The sequence below is a fragment of the Muscardinus avellanarius genome (genome assembly GCF_963383645.1).
Source record: "Muscardinus avellanarius genome assembly, chromosome: 17".
In the NCBI taxonomy this organism is placed as follows: Eukaryota; Metazoa; Chordata; class Mammalia; order Rodentia; family Gliridae; genus Muscardinus; species Muscardinus avellanarius.
In genome coordinates this window covers 47,536,571-47,556,163 of record NC_137803.1, presented here as the reverse complement: position 1 = coordinate 47,556,163, position 19,593 = coordinate 47,536,571, and the positions used below count along the sequence as shown (strand labels likewise).

The 19,593-nt window shown below is 37.4% G+C and overlaps 1 protein-coding gene across 1 annotated transcript in view; it reads right to left on the bottom strand.

Moving 5' to 3' along the window:
* Positions 1-725: 725 nt before the first annotated feature.
* The window catches only part of CDH2 (cadherin 2), a gene marked incomplete at both ends in the record, with an annotated part of 250,396 nt that continues 231,528 nt past the window's right edge, over positions 726-19,593 (bottom strand). Inside the window, 2 exons of the mRNA XM_080714497.1 lie at positions 726-932; positions 14,718-14,882. Of these exons, the coding sequence (XP_080570623.1) occupies positions 726-932; positions 14,718-14,882 (372 nt within the window). The remainder of the gene's footprint in view (positions 933-14,717; positions 14,883-19,593) is intronic.

Sequence of the window (19,593 nt, the reverse complement as noted above, 5' to 3'; positions counted from 1 at the left end):
TGCCGACAAAGCATTATGTACACAAATCATTTTTACAGCGAGGTGGAAAAATACAGTAAATAAAAAAGTGTACATGGATTAAGACCAAAATGTGTCTAACATTCTAGTTATGAAAAAATTCAATTTGCTACAAATTGGTGATATGAAAACTCCCTTTATTTGCAACCAGCTGCATAAGTTTTAAGATTTTAGTGAAAAAAAAATCTAAAGTCTAAAACTAGAAGTAATGTACATTTTCCAACCTCATGGTCTCATCCCCCAAGATAATAAAATCGCTCCATGAGTTCTTTTTGTTTGTTTGTTTGTTTAATTCTGTATTTTAACAAAAGCAAATGCAATGTAACAAAAGCGTGTTGAAGCATATCATGGTTTAACTTACTGCTCCCACCACAAAATATTTTGTCTTTTACTTATCGTTTCAGAAATCAGTACCATTAAAGCCTTAAACATAAAACTAATTCCAATCTGAAAAAGGTACAAAAAGGCACATAAAATCCCAGTGCTCTGTACTGTAAAATTCAAGTGTAACTGAGCTCAGTGTTTTCCAAACAGTATTGGATCACTGATATTCCCTCTGAGCCCAAATTGGTTTGCAGCCTATGCCAAAGCCTCCAGCAAGCACTGTGCTAGTAGACTACAACGTTAAAGCCTAGCTTCTGTATGCTTTTTGGGAATATCAGTTGAAATTGTTTGTACTTGTCCAAAAACCAAGTTCACCCTGAAGTTCAGTCATCACCTCCACCATACATGTCAGCAAGTTTCTTGAACCGTGGTCCCCAGTCGTTCAGGTAATCATAGTCCTGCTCTCCACCACTACTCGAGGAATTAAGGGAGCTCAGGGACCCAGCGGTGGAGCCACTGCCTTCATAGTCGAAGACTAAGAGGGAGTCGTAGGGCGGAGCTGTGGGATCATTGTCGGCAGCTTTAAGGCCCTGCAATTTGGAACGACAAAGGAAGAAAGAGTAAGAGAGGGTTGCACTTTGCAAAACCACAAGCTGATCCTAGGAAACTCATGGGATCATACATTTGTTTGCAAATTTGCATTCGCCAGCGTGCAGTGCTTTCAACACATAGAAATGGGGGTTATCACTGTTTGAAAGTTAGATGAAAACTAAACTATTTCTTTCCTCTGCAAAGAAGCAATGCTAAGGAGTTTGGCTCAGCATGGCCAAGACCTAAAATGGGGAGAATTTAACTGGTGACTATGCTTGACAAATGCAGAAGTGGAGGCGCAGTGCTTGAAGCAGTTAGAGAGGATTTTAAGTAACATGATATGTAGAACACGACTGCTGCTAGAATACAGACAATCTCATTGAAAACCAAGCTAAATTATCTCATGGTAATTACCATAACATCAATTCATTTATTCACTACACATGGGATAGCTACTATCCTTGCCAGGATGTCTGATAAATGCAACTGTGTAATAGCTCACTGAATGATTTCATGGTAGTATGGATTATTTGAAATATACAAAGGATATGAAATGTGTGACTCATGGTCCCCAATCAAAGTCAAGTTCAGGAGACTTTGGCAATTAACAAGTTGAACAGGAATTATATATGACATGGCAAAGAGAAAATTATATGAGTGCCAAAAGGCCCTTGATCCTCTGTCATATTATAGTTAGTCTAACAGGCATTTCCACAATATGAAACAAATGACAAATAAATACAAAACTGTGAAGTCTAGGCAAAAATCATCATAATGCTAAAAATGTTCTGACTACCATGACAAGTTAAACATTCATAGTGCAAGCTGCACTGTACCTGAGATCTAATTTTGGAAGGATATCAAGGAAAGATGGAAAATTTGTTACTGATGGACATACAATGTAGAATTAATTGATAAATTGTGAATAGGTATTAGTTTTTAAAATCAGAGTAACTTGTAGTTTTCATAGGCTCTAGAACAGTCATGATTCAATACTTGTACAAAATAGTATAAATATTGGAAAAATGCAAATCTTGTAAAAATTACGTGCAATATTTCACTCTTAAGATTTAAAAATGAAGAAATAAGGAAATAATTACCATCATTTTTTAATTCCTGCAAATAGGAAGTAAATTCCTAATTATGTACTACAAAACTTTTTTTTGTGGTACTGGGTTCCTGGAAGCCCTTCTACCTTCGGGCTACACTCCCAGACCTATTTTTTATATTTTTATTTGGAAACAGGGTGTCTTAAGCCAGTGCAGCTGGCTTCGAACCTGCACGATCCTCCTGTCTCTGCCTCCCAAGCATGGGGATTACAAGCGTGCACCACCATGCCCGGTGTACTATAAAACTTTTAAGTTTTTAATACTAGTCCTTTTAGAATTATCTTTAGTGCTTTCTCTCTTTCATTTAATACTCTGAGATACAACAACATTAAATTTCAAATATTCATTTCTTTTTACAACACTGCTTTTTAAATGGTGGTGGGCTTAGAGTGGCCTCATTTACCTAAGATGCATCACAGATTGTCCTCCTGGAGAGATCAATACTTCCAATCACATGTATTTTATGAACATGTGTCTGTGTTTTTTCTTTAAAATAAGCATGTGTTCATCTATTCTTTCAAGTTTGAAGAGGAGGAATCAAGAAAAAACATATGTGGAGGCGAGGGAGAAAATGGGTCATAGAAAGAACTCTAGACGAAGGAGAAATTTAGATGAGCAAATAAGGTGACCTAACAGCGGGGGATGGGAGAGAGAAGACAGAAATTCCTTAATGTACACAATATACATTCACAAACATTGAAGTCAATCACTAAGCCAAAGGTGAGAAGGAGGGAGGGGGAGGGAATGCAGTGGAAATTGGGGAAGGGCTAAATGAGTGGTGTGCATGTATGCCTCTACCTTTTTGTACTCCAATACGATAGATGACTACATAAAAAATCTTAAAAAATCACACCAAGAAAATCATACAGGACAGTACGATGGTGCATACTTGTAATTCTAACAATCAGGAGGTGGAGACTGGAGGATCATGGTTTGCAGACAGCCTCAGCTACTTTAGTGAGGCACTTCACAATTCAATGAGACCCTCTTTCAAAAATAAAAGGACTAGCTGGGCATGGTAGCACATGCACACTTGTAATCCCTGTGCTTGGGAGGTGGAGACAGGATAGAGCAGGTTCAAAGCCAGCTGTGCTGGCTTAAGAGACCCTGTTTCCAAATACAAAAATATAAAAAATAGGTCTGGGAGTGTAGCCGGGAGGTAAAAGAGCTTCCAGGAACCCAAGCACCACAACAAATAAATAAATAAATAAATAATAAAAAAAATAAAAGGAATAAAAACTAGGGTTGGGGGTGTAGCTCAGAGGTAGAATGCCCCAATGCCCCTAGGCTCTATCTCCAGTAACACACACACACACACACACACACACACACACACACACACACATCATACATCATGACCAAATAGAGTTAATCCTAGGGATGCAAGGCTAGTTCAACATATGAAAATTAATCCATGTAATTCATGGATTCACATAAACAGAACCAAAGACAAAAATCACATGATCATTTCAATAGATGCTGAAAAAGCATTTGACAAAATTCAGCATCCATTTATGTTAAAAGCGCTGCAGAGAACTGGAAGAGAAGAAATCTACAACAGGTCCACAGCCAACATCATATTAAATGGGGAAAAACTGCAAGAATTCCCCCTAAAAACAGGAACAAGACAAGGATGTCCATTTCACCAATTCTTTTCTTTTACTTGAGATTAGCCAGAGCAATAAGGCAAGAAAAGGAAATCCAAGGAGTACATATAGGAAAAGAAAAATGAAAACTTTCACTATTTGCAGATGACACGAAAATATACTTAAGAGATCCAACAAACTCAACCGAAAGGCTTATAGAACTGATCAAATAAATTTTAACAAATTGGAAGCTTTTCTGTATACCATCCATAAATCCACTGAAATAGAAATCCAGAAAACACTTCCATTCAGGATATCCCATAAAAAAAAATGGAATACTTAGGAATAAACTTAACCAAACAAGTAAAAGACTTGTATAAAGAAAATTATAAAACATTGAAAAAAGAAATCAAAGAAGACCTTAGAAGAGGGAAAGATCTTCCATGTTCTTGGATAGGCAGAATAAATACCATCCAAATGGCCATACATCCAAAAGTGATCTACAGATTTAATGTAATACCCATTAAATTACCAAGATCATTCCTCTTACATAGAAAAACCAGTCCTTAAATTCATCTGGAAAAACAAAACACCAGAATAGCCAACATAGCAGTAGCAAAAATCATACAAGAGAAATGCCTGACTTTAAAGTATACCATAAAGCCACAGTAATAAAAGCATCATGGTACTGGCATAAAAACAGATACATACACCAATGGAGCAGAACAGAAGACTCAGAAACAAATCTACACACAGCCAATTGATTTTTGACAAAGGGACCAAAAACATACACTGGAAAAAAAGATAGCCTCTTCAACAAATGTTGTTGACAAAACTGGTTAACCATATGCAGAAAAATGGAAATAAACCCCACTTTTCTTACCCTGCATAAGAGTCAATTCAAGATGGATCAAAGACTTGGAAATTAGATGAGGGACCATGAACTTCCTTTACGAGGGTATAAGTCCAACACTTTAACACATAGGCACAGGTAAAAAATATCTCACCAAGACTCCAAAGGCACAAGAAACTAAAAGGCAGATCGAGATGTGGCATTGCATAAAACTTCAAAGCTTCTGCACAGCAAAGGAAACTATCAAGAGCCTTAATTAACTGAGCCGACAAAATGGGAGAAAATTTTTGTCACCTGTTCCTCCAATAGAGGACTAATATCTAGAATAAACAGAGAACTCAAGAAACTCAGCATTAAGAAAATAAATAACCCAACCAAAAAAGGCACATGAACTAGACACTTCAACAAAGAAATTCAAATGACCAATAAAAGTATGAAAAAATGCTCATAATTAGCAATCAGAGAGATACAAATCAAAACTATTCTGCTATTTCCCCTAACTCCAACTTAGAATAACAATAATTCAAAACACCACCAACAACAAATGCTGGCGAGGATGTGGAGAAGTAGGAACTTTAAAACACTGTTGATGGGATTGCAAATTAGTGCAACCACTCTGGAAAACAATATGGAGGATCCTCAGAAAAATAGGAATGAACTTACCATATGATCTAACAATGCCACTTCTGGCTACCCAAAAAGAAAGGAAACCAAACTACCAAACTAATACATACGTATGTATGTTCATAGCCACACAATTCACCATTGATAAACTATGGAACCAGCCAAGATGTCCATCAATGGATGAATGGATTACAAAATTATGGGATATGTACATAATGGAATTTTACTCAGCCATAAAGAAAACAAAATTATGTCATTTACAGAGAAATGGATGAAACTGAAGAACATTATGTGAGATTAGTCAGTCAAAAAATAAGAAATTGATGGTCTCCCTAATATTTGGAAGGTAAGGAGGAACTGGGTCATAAGGAGGAACTCTAGATGAAGGAGAAACTTCATCTAGAGTGGTATGTAAGAGATCAGATATTGGATGACATGTCAGCTCTCCACAGTTGTAGCTGTGGGGCCTCAGCACTTCTTCCTCTACAACTGTAATAACAAGTTTATTGTGAACAGCAAATGTGGTAGAGGGATTAAGTTGCTCACCACAGTGCCTGGGACATGTGGAGCTTAATGAGTATCAGCTGTCGTTATATTATCATAATTTTTTTTAAGTTTAAAGAAAAATTTCTTGCTTTGCAATTTGAAAGAACAAAGTGAAGAAACAATAATTTAAGAAATAAAATGAAAGCTGCTAGACTTTAATAAAAAAAAACAAGAATGAGAAGTATACTCTAGTCAGGGATGGAAGTACACACCTGAAATCCCATTAGTTGGGAGGCTGAGACAGGAGGATCACAGGTTTGAAGCCAGTATTGGGGTTGAAGATGTGATAATTTAATGATAACTTAATGATAAAGCAAGTCTTCAGCAATCTACTTCAATTCATACAATAAATAATAAATAATTTTAGGAAGAATCCTCCTTATTTTTAGAATAAGCTGCAAGGCAATTTTGCTGAAGCTGAGAAGCACCACAGCCTAGTTTCTCGGAATTCCTAACTCCCTTCTGTGGTTGACTGTGTTACTGTCCTGAGTAATTCACTACCCTTTTTTTCTGTAGGGGATCCCACACCACGCTACCACAAGTGCCTCTGTGGAGCTAGAGTTCACTTCTCCCACCCACTGCCCGGTGGGGAAGGGACTGGCTGTGGCTGAGAGTGTAACTAGCAGTGAAGATTGGCTGCTCAGGGCGCTGGTGTTTTTCTACCAGTTTCTTCGGTTCTGCCCAGAACATCCTGCCCAGAAAGAGATATAACTTCCACCTCTATCTCTTGCAATGAAGAAGGCATGAGGGTCAGAAACTGAGCCCTTGATGGACTTTAGCTGACTTATAACTTGAGCAAGAAGCAAACCTTTGTTTACTTTGTAAGCCAACTATTCTTGGGCATTTTTAGTTACTGGAGACTTAGTTGGCAAAAGCCAAATGATGCCTCTTCATTTTACCTGCATTAATAGATCCAATTCAAGGAGTGCTGGCTGAGCGTCTGATTGTAACTTACTCTGCGTGGGGGAGGAGACATGGTTAGTAAGCTAGGTCCACTGCCTGGCCTCTAAAGTTTGTGTTCACACACACACACTCTTTCTTTTTCCTAAAAAATATAGCAATTGCAAATATGTAATGAGAAATTCCTTTCGTTCAGCACTATATAATTTGGGTCCACACAAGAACTTGACCCAAGAACGATCTGAAGAAAAATCAAGAAGAATCAGGTAAATTCCTGATAAGAAGAATGGATCCCTGGAAACAAGTATTAAAATTTCATTAGAACAACTGGTTTATCAGACAGCAGAGACAATGGCAAAGATCTCCCTGTTCATTCCATCAGCTTTTCACAATCTTCTCTCCTTCTTTCTTCCTCCTCCTCCTTCTTCTGTCAGTACTGGGGATTGAAACCTATAGCAACTACCTCTGAGTTACATTCCCAGCCCTTATTATTATTTTTTATTTTGAAACAAGGTCTTGCTAAATTGATGAGGCTGGCCTTTAACTGCTATCCTCCTGTCTCAGCTTCCCAAATAGTGGGATTAAGACCTCAGCCACCATGCCCCACTGGAATTAATTTTTTAAGTGAAAATACAGAGTACTGTCCATTCCTTACAGTATCAGCACCAAATTGGAAATACAGGAAGGTTAAAACTAAGATTAGCTCTCAAGAGTCAATAGCAGGGCCAAAAGTGTGACTAGATTCAGTGGAGGGAAACTGAAGGCCTATGTTTACTGTGCCAGGGAATAAACTCAAGAAGCCATCTGGTTTTGGCATGCGTGTTAAAGGAACCCAAGCTGAATGTGGTGGCGCACACTTGTAATCCCAGCATTTAGAAGGCTGAGACAGGAGGATCTGGGTTCGTGGACAGCTTCAGCTACGTAGTGAGGCCCTTGCTCCGCAATTCAATGAGACCTTGTTTCAAAACAAAGAATAAAAAATAGGGCAGGGGGTGTAGCTTGGAGGTAGAATGCCCCTGGGTTCCATCCCCAGTACCATAAAAAAAGGATCCCAGGACTGATGTCTAAGCACCCTAATTCAAGGGCTTAAAATAAATATAATGTTGGAGATAATCTACTCTCTTACCCATTACTGAGATTCCTAAAAATATTCTTTTGGTTTTGATTATTTCTTTTTTAAGCTCCTGCATTGGTTTTCTGATCATCCCAGTAGTTTTTGAATATGTTTTTCTTCTTTTAGAAAAAAGGTCTAAGCCAGAAAATTCATTAGTGAGAGACCACTGTGCTGTGTGAGAGCACGACACATTGTCTTAGGGCTTAATGATTACAGAATGGCAAAACCACTGAACTTTTCAAGAATTCTCAGGCAAACCATCTTCCTAGGTGGGAGGTTAAGTTCTTTAAGTCCCTTCTGCTTGGTAGCACTGATTTTTATCTGAGAATAAAATATTACTCTTTTGAATGAAGTATTATATACATTCTTGGTAATATTGTGGTAATTCTAAAATACCTGGAGTCTAGCCTTGAAAAACTGATGGTAACAGGCATGGAACTGGGCAGAATGTGCAGAATAAACATTGGGGAAAGAGAACCTTCTGGTCCTCCTTTCTGGGACTACTTTACTCTTGATGTGGATACCTTTTCTCGTGGTGCATAATGTGCTGTTGCCAAATTTATAAATTGACTTCATGTGTTTCTCTAGGTCTGTCTAAATTTAGCCAAGTATGCTCATTTTACCTTTCCTAGAGACACAGATCTCAAAGTCTATATATATTTATCTTGATATATTTTCTGTAGTTTGAGGCTCTGCAAAGTGAAAGAGGGATAGCTGAATTCTTGTTGAGCATATATTTATAGACTTCTGATCCTATACTTTCTGAGTGGAGACATGTTTTTATGGGACTATAAAAACCCACACATTTCAGTGAAGAATACATAATAATACAAAAAGAAAGAGGTCTATTGCTCCCCTTACTTTCTGTCTTCTATCTTGTACCATTGCTTTAGCTTAGGTTCTCACGACACCCTGCCTGGACCAGTCTTCCTATCGCTAGTACTGTTCCTGCTTCTTTCCTACAAATTAGTCTTGGTTTCTCTCTCTAATGCTAATGTCACTCCCCTGAGTAAAACCTTACGAGTGTTTTCTATGATCTACGGCAGTGTTTCCCACATAATGGAAGGGCTTCCCCAAGCATGTACAAAATGGTTTTTAATTGGTGCGTGGATACTTTAAAGCAATTCGTTTAGTTTAAGAAAATTAACTTTAAAATTGATTAAAAGTTTAAGTAAATGATAGAATAGATGTGCAGAGATGGGAAAACCAGGTGTTTCTCAATGCCTGCTGTTTGGGTGGCCTACAGGATAAAAGAAGGGTGTTCTGTGACACTTGTGTGTCCACGCTCTTCTATTTGTTACTCTCAGTCCCAACAAGCACGATAGGACCACTCAGCAAGCCTGCAAGTATCGTGTCCTTGTTATTGCTGTGCGGTCACATGCTCATATCCTTCTAACTGAAGTGTGGTTCAAATTGTTTGAAATGTTTAATGTTTCCTCTCATTTTAAACAAATCTGACTTAATACCCACAAATGACCCATCCAAAAGCTCATAAAAATGTGTCTTCTGCTGTGTGGACTTCCCCAGTCATGAGTGGGAGCCATCCCTGTGATCTCTCTGGTCCCTTCCTCTTTTCGTCATCCTGTTTGGAGTGGCTGCACTGTGACACTCTTGCACTCACATATGCACCCTGCTTTCTAATACAGTGCCAGGCACTTGGCAGCTATTCTACCAGGCCACTCTGCACTACTGTTCTGGACTTAGGTGTATGTGTATACATTTTCCCTCTCAGTATCTAGTTAATGTTTTTATCTACTCCTAGGAGAAAAAGCTGTGAGCTAGGTTTAAAATATATGTGGACATAAAAGTACATCATATTGATATTACAGTGAGATTCTGTGATTTTTACAGACCAACATTACTATTCCTTCTTTGGGGACTTTCATTTTGCTGAAAGCAATTTTTTACTTTTGACCAGACAGGATTTTATTTATCTTTTTAATTTAAAATTAGAAAACAGAATAAATTCATTTACTCCTAAAAGTTAACTGTAATATTCATTGATGTGTAATTACAAATAAGAGACTTGAGAATGTGACAAAAACTATACTAATTAGTGTACAGGGAAGATACCATTATGTTCACAGTGCAATCTTTTTTATTTATTTTTTTGTGGTTTTGAGGATCGAACTGAAAAGCATTCATTCTATCTCTGAGCTACATCCCCAGCCCTATTTTATTTAGTTTTGAAACAGGGTCTTGCTAAATTTCTGAGGCTGACCTTGAACCTAAGATACTCCTATCTCAGCATTCCAAATACTGGGATGTGTGATGACATGCCCAGTTCTCACTGCAATCTTAAAAGAAGGGTCCATTAGTATCACCATCATACAAATAAGAAAACTGGAAATCCAAGAGGTTAAATCCAAGAAGCTTGACCCTGAACAAGGTAAGACAACTGTTAGTGCGACAGCCAGATTTGAGCTCAAATACGTAACTTGTGCAAAAGTGTAATGGGCTATTTTAAAGAGAACAAATTAAATGTAAACAGAAGGGAAAATACTTTAAACCTTAATAGTTTCAAGAAAATTATTCTAGAAGAATCTTCCATGTTTCATAAATGATAGAAATCAAAAGACAAATTTTTAACAAGATGCACTTTGTTTTTATATGTCTGATATGCAAGTATTCAGGATTAGTAAAGTTATTGACAGTATGCTAATATATACTGTCAGGCTGAGATAAAAAATTTGTTTCAAATTTTTACTCTACATAGGTTATGACTGAAAACTCAAAGTAGAATAAAATTTGTAATTGAAATAAAAAAATATGTGACTTGCTGGGCATGGTAGCGCATCCTTGCAATTCCAGTACTTGGGAGGCTGCAACAGGAGGGTCGCAGGTTCATGGCCAGCCTCAGTTATAGTGAGGCCCTCTGCAACTTAGTGAGACCCTGATTCAAACATAGAGAATAAAAAGTAGGGTTGGGGGTGTATCTCAGAGGTAGAATGCACCTGGGTTCAATTCCCAGTACTCCAAAAATAAAAAGTCACTTGTTTTACTCTACCTACCAAACTGAAAATAAGTTTTCATTTTTTATATTCAAGGCAACATTCATTCATTATTTAAATAAACAAACTAGAAAAATACTCTCATGAGCTTTCCTATTCGTTACATGTCTAAAAACACTAATTATAATCATCAGTATATTATTCTTCCTTTGGAACACTCAGTATTCTAAATCAAGTAAGACCTGGAGATAAATGAATTTGTGCGCATTTTCAAGGATTTTACAAAATGTGCTTGAGTTCATTCTAGGTATCTTCAACTGTTTTAAAACTTAACATGTTTTATGTTTGCCTATTAAGTCAATGAAACATATCAAATATGTCTTAATGGGCATCTGGATGGAGGAATCTACACGATGTTTTTGAGAGTCATGATAATTTTCATCTCCCTGACCATCACATCCCTGGAACTCTCTGTTCGGTTGTTTGCTGTTACATCGTAACCTCCTTAGCTCTCTCTAATTGTAGGGACATTTCTATGTGCAGATTTTTGGTTCCCAATTCTCCATGTCTCTATTTTGTTCTCACATTCAATTTAATAGAATTAGTTGTCTTTTTAGAAATGATTTTCAAATCAAATCCTTTAATTATTCATCAATCGAAGGGGCCTCACCCCACCCCAAAGCACCTCTTCCCTGGACCATAAGAGGGCTCAGGCGGGCTGCAGGGACACCATGGCCTGGGTGTTTCCAAGGAAGCTGAGTTCCAGGTAGGATGGGCTGACACTGCTGGATGGCTCCTAACCCATGTTCTGTGCCCCTGACTTTTCCTGGCTTGGTAACAACTTCAAAAAGGAACAATTTATAGAGAAGAAGGAAGCCAATTTGAGGCAGGAAGACCAGCACAGAATGACAAGCTGCAACTGTGAATGATAAATAGGGTTCTCTGTTGCAGGCCTGTAAGATGCAGGTGGGGGAGAGGCCTGGGATGAAGCTGGCAATATAAAGCTTCAAAAACAGGGATGCTTGCTTGTGCAGAGGCTTCTCATTTAGGATGGGGGTTACATCCATTGTAGGTCATAATTTGAAAATGTATTTAATAACCTAACCTACAAACATAGCTTAGCAACACAATACATTTTAGAATCTTGGTTGAATGGGAGCTGCATCTTGCTGCCCCTGCCCAGCATGCCACAGGGTATTGTAGTACATTCCGCTAATTTGGGGAAAAATTCACATTCAAAACGTAAGGCATGGTTTATACCAAAGATTATCATCTTTGCACCCTTATAAAGTAAAAAAATCAAAATTCTCAACAAGTGCGGGTAGCAAAGTAGGAAACGCACACACAATAACCGTTCCTGCCTCATTACCTTTTATCTAATATTACTGGCAGTATGTTACATATAGCAGGCATTCAAGAGTCACTTGCTGAATGGATGATCCTAAACCAAGTTTGAAATGATTTAAAAATGAGCAATTTTAAACATATGCAGATGATCCTCTAATTATGACTCTATTCTAGAAGTTAATTTGCAATTGTTTGGAATGAAGTTCTTCAAAGAAGTAATCACACATGTTTGTTATGATCTGAAGCTGCCTTGTCGAATGTATAACTGACCTAAGCACTGTTACAGAAAAAGAAATCCCAAGAGAAATTCATACTGTGACTCTTTCTACTGTGGCATCATAAGGGCCCAGGTAACTGAACCTGATTAACTAGTTGCTCTACTCTATCTACCGAAGAAAAACAAATGCAGTCACTGCAACAACAACCAAAAAAAAAAAAAAAAAAAAAAAAGTCAATGAAGCCACATAGACACACATCCATTCAGAAAACACACACTAAATAATAACTTAGAATCACCAATATACTTGTTTTCTAAATGTGATCAACACCAGTGGAATAAAAAGCTTTAGATTTGGTGTTTACTGAATCTCATTCAAATGCAAACTTGGTGGTACCATCAACTTTGTGTCCTATACACCTGCTATAGTACTGCATGGCCTAAAATAAGAGAAGTTGGCAGTATACTAGAGGCATAGGTTATAAAGAAATGCACAAGCCATAGTCCTTATCCTGGAGAGAACTCACATCACTGAACTGGAGCACAAAATGAAGAGATGCACCCTAGGTGGGGAGGGTTATGGCAAAGGAAGCATCTTGTTGGCCTTTTCCACAGTTATCAAGGAAGGCTTCACAGAAAAGGGGATTTTTATGTTGAATCCTTACAGCTAAGGAGTCTTTAGATGGTCACAAAGGTATGGAGTTTATAGAAGGAATTTAATTTTTTTTGTACTGGGAGTTGGGGACTCTACCTCTGAGCTGCATCATGAGACTTCATTATTATTAAATTTTGATATACAAGGTCTCACTCAATTGCCCAGACTAAGCATAAGCTTGTGATCCTCCTACCTCTGCCTCTCCAGTCTCTGGGATGACAGGCCTCTGCTACTGCACGGCTTTGTAGAAGTTACTGTCAGTTCGAAAGTGTAGATAGTTTGGGGGGAACTGCTAACTGCTCATTAAGGCCATTAGGGAATGTAGGAAGAGATGGGGTTGGCAGGAATCAGTTTACAAATTGTCTTATAAATGCTAAGTTTTTATTATTATCACCAGAAAGAATATCATAGATAAGTTTGAATACCACAGAATACTGAAACTTCAGAAAGAGGCAGAAACAAGTAGTAAGTCTTTGTTGCATGACACTCAAGACAGAATTCCTGCTTTCAGCATCCAGCACTTATCCCTATGGCAAAAAAAATTATACGCATCTCAGAACCCAATAATCACCGAAACAACCCAACTATTTCTTATAATGGTAAACAGTAAATCATAAGTAAAATCATAAGTTATTCTTACATGTACTAAAGAATCTAGTCCTATATATAAATTCCCAAGAATGCCTCCAAGTAGGTCCATATGTAAAAGAACTGGGAAAAATGGGCCATATTTTTGTAGAAAAGGAAGTTACTGGCATTGTTTATACTTTCCATCTGCTTTTAATTCATATTTACTATAAATTAACCTATTATATGCTTTACAGAAGTGAGTATATATGTTTAGAAAGAGGTCTATTTTATTTAGAAATAGGCAGTAATGATACTTGTGGAGGTAGGTAAATATTCCAACATTGTTTCAAAACTTTTATTACAAGATGTAAGTGTACCTAAAAAGCTAAGGTAGACTAGTGATGTTTATATATTACAGAATTATTTCAAGTAGGTCCAAGAAATAAGCAGTTCCTTGAACACAAGATTGAAGGCTTCATATAACAGATGTATACCATTTCAAATGCACCGACACCAGTTGTTATCTTGGAGATACTGAGGATATGACTACAAAACATGCCTCTTGCCCTACATTCACAGTCAACATCAGTATGTGTCACTGTATTATACGAACAATAAAAATTCAATATGAGAATTACAGTAAAATCATAGCTATGATCAAAAAAGTATAAATTATTTTACTTCAAACCTTATGTATAAAATGTAGCACAGTTCTTGGTCAGTAATGTAAGAATGCTATAATGATTTTGACAGTAAAAATTGTAACTGTTATATTCAACAGAAAATTAGCTTCCTCGCACAGAAGCTCTTAGAACTCCTCAGCTAGGTGAGTATTAAATCATATAATATTTAATTTAGTTCCTCTTCCACTAATCTCCTCTGATAGAGTCCTTACATGTGCACTGAATCTCACCATATGTGAATACAAAGAGTACAGTGTGGAAAATTAAAAGGAACTATTGTTCTGTTTATTGTTGCTAATAGAAAAATTAAAATGCTCGATTATTGTTAGTCTGTTATTTGAAGTCCAAAGAAAAACCTTTCCTTGGAGAAAGTGGAAGTAGTATTGAAAATATATGATGAGTGTCATTTTACACAAGCAAAATATTAGTTGGCAGGTACTTTTTGAATAAAAACACCCAAATTTGTTTTATGTTACTGAAGACACACTTGTTTTCACATAAAGATAAACTTAAAAAATAATTGTTTTAATGAACTACATAGGTGTATTGCAAGCAACTTGTGACCTACATAGATCTAACATTAGCATAAAATAAAAAGCCTTATAAAGAAAGCGAGTCTTTCTCTGCACCTCATTAATGAAGTCCCCGATGTCCCCAGGGTGTGGGGCTGCAGAGCGGACTGGATACTGTGGCTCGGCGTGGATGGGTCTCTCGTCCAGCCGCCGGATTCCCGCAGGCTTAATGGCGTCCGGCTCCACCGTGTCCGGCTGCTGGAGCTGGCTCAGGTCATAGTCCTGGGAAAGACAAAGTAAAAAACCCAGGGTAGATGGGCGCAAAGATAGAAAATGACAACCTTTGTTTCTCAACACATACGCAGAATGCATAGAAATGAGTGAAATTTAACATAATGGAAAAGTTGCCACTAGGAGTTTTTCATGTTATGATTAAATATTTCTTTCACACAGCTCTTTCTTCTGTGTTTTTCATTTCTACAGTCTGTGCTCCATCTGCTTTCAACCCTGCCTCATCATTCCCCAGTGGGAAACAGCAGTGTGATGAGGTCTTGCTACAAAATGACTGAGGAAGCGACTAGAACCTAGAGTTGAACCACAGTAGCAAAAGAGCAAATCTAATGTCACTATCATTAAAAACAAAGTGGTAAGAGTGCCTTTTCCTGTTCACTAAAGGATCAGCCCATCAACATTGCAAAGCCATCCCACATCCCTACTAGAACAGGAGTCCACAAATTATGCTCTGTGGGCCCAGTCTGTTCTGTGGCCTATTTTTCCTTAAGAATGGCTTTTACATTTTCAAAGAGTTACTTAAAATATCAACAAAGAAAATACTTAAAATATGCTACAGGGACTAAATGTAACCCACAGAACCCAAACCCTCTTCTATCTGGCCCTATGCAGAAAAAGCTAGACAACCTCTGGTCGAGGGATGCTGGGCCAGGGAGTGGGAAATCTCCCTCCAATGCAACCCTGTGGAGTGTCTTCGGAAAACAGGCTGTCCACTTGCAGAATCACAGATTAGAACTTGTGGAGAAGGATGCTCTGAGCATAGGCTGGGCCCTCAGAACTATTTTCAGTAAATGTATCAGCCAGTGGGACAGGAATATATAAAGAAACTGACTATAAAATAGAAATGAATCAAAATTTTAGGTTTGGGCAAATACTTTACACTTTTCAAACCTTAAAATCTGGGGCTATAAAATGTCATTTCCCCAGCTTAACCAAAATGCTCCCATTCAACACTGACATTTATAGAAAGTACTGATTTTATGGCACTCGCCTTGGCTCAGGCTTCACCTCTCTAAGCTCTGAATAAAGCCTTTCACAGTTATCTCTACAGTGGTTTAGATTTATTCAAACTTAGACATTTACCGCGTTTGTCAGTGTTCTGGGTGTTTTACGTATGTCTGCTCATTTAATCTTCTAAACACATTTAGGAGACAAGGGAACTGAGTTTTGAGTAACCCAGATAACTCACGTACGGTCCTATATTTACTAAGGTATAGAAAGAGATTCCGATTCCAAATGCATGGGACTCCACTGCCTGGCTCTTGTCATAGATGTATGACCAAGAGGCAAGTTTGACTTGCACAGTGGATTTAGGGAGTGATGAACTAGACAGAAGAAAGTATGGAGAGGAAGGAATGGTCTGAGGAATGATTAAAGTGACAAAGGAGACAGAGGAGAGAGGTCACTAAACTGCAGACCCATCATCTTCCAGACTCTTAAGAAGGGGGTTAATTTGCTATGGTCACACAAGTTCTACACCATTAGGATGGGAATCAAATTATGTGTCTGTCTTTGAGAAGTCTGAAATAAAGCTTAACTCTATAGGATCATGGAGGCACTCAGGATGATAATATTCCCCCTAAATCAGAGCTTCATCTAGTGGACAGGTGACATCCTTGAGTTTCTGTGATGGACAAGCTCCTCTTCTTGCGAGTATGCAAGGTGGGGAGGAAGGCACAAACAGAGGAAGACATTTCAGAGTGAGGTGCGAGCACAAGGTACAAAATACTCTGAGAAGCCGGGTGCATTGGCACACACCCGTAACCCCAGTGCTTGTGAGGCTGAGACAGGAGGACTGTAGGTTTGAGGCCAGCATCTGCAACTTAGTGAGACCCTGCTTTAGAATAAAAATATTTAGGGCTACGGGTGTAGCTCAGAGGTAGACCCCCTTGGGGTTCAATCCCCAGTACTAAGGGGAGAGAGCAGTGTTGAGGGAGAACTGAAAAGGCGAGCAAAGCATCATAGCATTGCCAGGTCAGCCTTTCAAATCATCCACATAGGTCTCAAGTGGAAATGGCCTGGCTTTGCACAAATGTGCTCTATTTTCAATTTTATAGAACTATAAGTTGTAGAAATAATCTTAAGGGCCTACAATGATGTAACATGTAAAAGTTTTTGAAATATTAAAATCTATGCCAAATAAAAAGAGGTTTATTTAGAGAATTTAGAATGCTTTTATGATAAGCAGTTTGGTTTCTCAGACCATGTTTAATTACCTAACTACTGAGCATAGGAGAGTGGGGTAAATGACAAATAAGTTTGCATTGTAACTATTTCTTAAAGCTTTCTCTAGAAAGGGAAAAAAATAGGTGTAAGTATAATGGTAAAACAATGTTTTTACCTAGAGTGTGAAAATGCTTGGTTAAAAGTCTACAGTAAAAATAAGCAATTGACTCCTCATGTTTAAGGACTTCCTTTTACCTGGTGATATATTGTTGATTATCCTGGATATAGTCTATAATTCACTGTGACCATTATAAGAACATAGAGGCATTTTTTTGTATAATCAGTGACACCCCTCCTCAAATGTGGGCTTTGCTCATGCCATTCTTAACTTGTAAAGAACACCTCTATCCTGACTCCTTATACAACTTCCACTGTAGCCAAAGGTTGGAAATAAAAATGCATTTTCATTGGCCAGCAGTGTTTCAAATACATTCAAAGAAGACTGGCACCTATACATGTGTGTGTCTCACTGACATCTACTTCTGCAAAGACCCGCAGAGGAGAGCTCACTTTCTTTTTTTTTTTTTTTAATTTTATTTTATTGGTGCACTGTATTCATACATCATAGTGGGATACAAACTTTTGTAGACATACATGCACACATCGCCCAGTCAGCCCCCACCCGATCCCCACCCCATTCTCTCCCCATCCCTCCTTCCCATGCTTGGCTTAGTAGTTGACATCTAGTATTATAGCAATTTATCCAAAATTAAAAATGATAATCTCACATAACAGTTTCATTTGTCTGATACCAAGCGTTTGATGATTTAAAGATAGCATTTCAATATTTCTTTTTGCTTTCTTTCTTACTAGAGCATATTTTTTTTCTGTTTTTTTAGGTGAAACTATCATATATTTATATATTTATTTTTCAGAAAAAAATCTATCCTAATATGGAATATGAATTCTAGATACCCAAAACGATCTTGAAAAAGAACAAAGCTAGCAGATATATATTTTCTGATTTCAAACCATATAAAGCTACAATAATTGAAACAGTGTAGTACTGTTCTAAAGGCAGATATATAGACCATTGGAGTTAAATACAAGCCTAGAGCTAAATTCCTCCCTATATTGTCAAGTTATTTTTGACAAGGTTTCCACGAACATTTGGTGGTGGAAATAATAATCTTTTAACTAAATATTGTTGAAAAATAATAATTACATGGAAAAGAATAAAATTGGACCTTTACCTAATCCCATATACAAGTATTAACTCAAAATAGATAAAAGACCTAAATATAAATCTTAAGACTATAAACTTTTAGGAGAAAATCTGGGTCATAAAACCTCACAACATTGAAATTGGCAGTGATTTCTTGGATATGATTTCAATGGCACAGGCAACAGAAGAATATACAAACTCCCTAAAAAATAAAAGAAAATATTGTATATCCAAAGACAATGTAAACAGAGTTAAAAGTTACTAATAGAATTGGATAAAATATTTCCAAATGCTATATCTGAAGGTATATTAATATTCCAACTAGAAATCCTAAAAATTAACAACAATAAAGGCAAACAATACAACTTAGAGATAGGTAAAAGACTAACATAAATAATGAATCTCCACAGATAACCAATCTTAGTTGTCTGTTGGATGGAAACTCTTGTTTCTCTGGTTCTGGTGAGTGTTACCTATTTCTTCCTTGTAGTTAATCTCTTTGAGTATTTTCTCTAGCGCTGGTTTTGAAGACATAAATTCCTTCAGTTTCTGTTTGTCATGGAAGCTTCTTATTTCTCCATCTAATTTGATAGAAAGTTTTGCTGGATAGGAAATTTTTGGCTGGAAGTTGTTTTCTTTCAGAGTTTGGAATATGTTACTCCAAGCCCTTCTGGCTCTCATGACTTGGTTTGGGAAGTCTGGAGTGATTCTAATTGGTTTGCCTCTGAATGTCAATTGGCCCTTTGTTTTTGTTGCCTTTAAGATTCTCTGCTTGGCTTCCACATTGGTCATTTTGACAATTATATGGCGTGGGGATCCTCTTCTCCGATCCTGTCTAAAGGGAGTTCTATAAGTTTCCTGGATCTGTGTATCAACCTCTTGCTCTATATTTGGAAAATTTTCTGCTATTACTTCCTTGAAGAGATTGTTGATCCCTTTGGTATCACTTTCTTTTCTCTCCTCTATTCCAATTATTCTTAGGTTAGCTCTCTTAAGATGGGCCCATATTTCTTCAATGTCAGATTCCTGCTGTTGGATATTTTTGTCTAGATTAGAAACTATGCGTTCATTTTTGGAATGATCATCTTCTAAGAGCGAGATTCTGTTCTCCATGTGGTCTAATCGGTTGTTTGTGCTTTGAATTGAGGCCTTTACTTCATTAATTGCATCCTTTATCTCTTTTTGGCTCTCTCTGAGTTCTTTTCGAAGCACCTCTATTATTTCTACAGTTATTTTCCTGATTTGATCTTCTAGAAATCTCTGATTTTCTGTTTTATCAGGTTCTGATGTTGTGGGGTTGTGCACATTCAT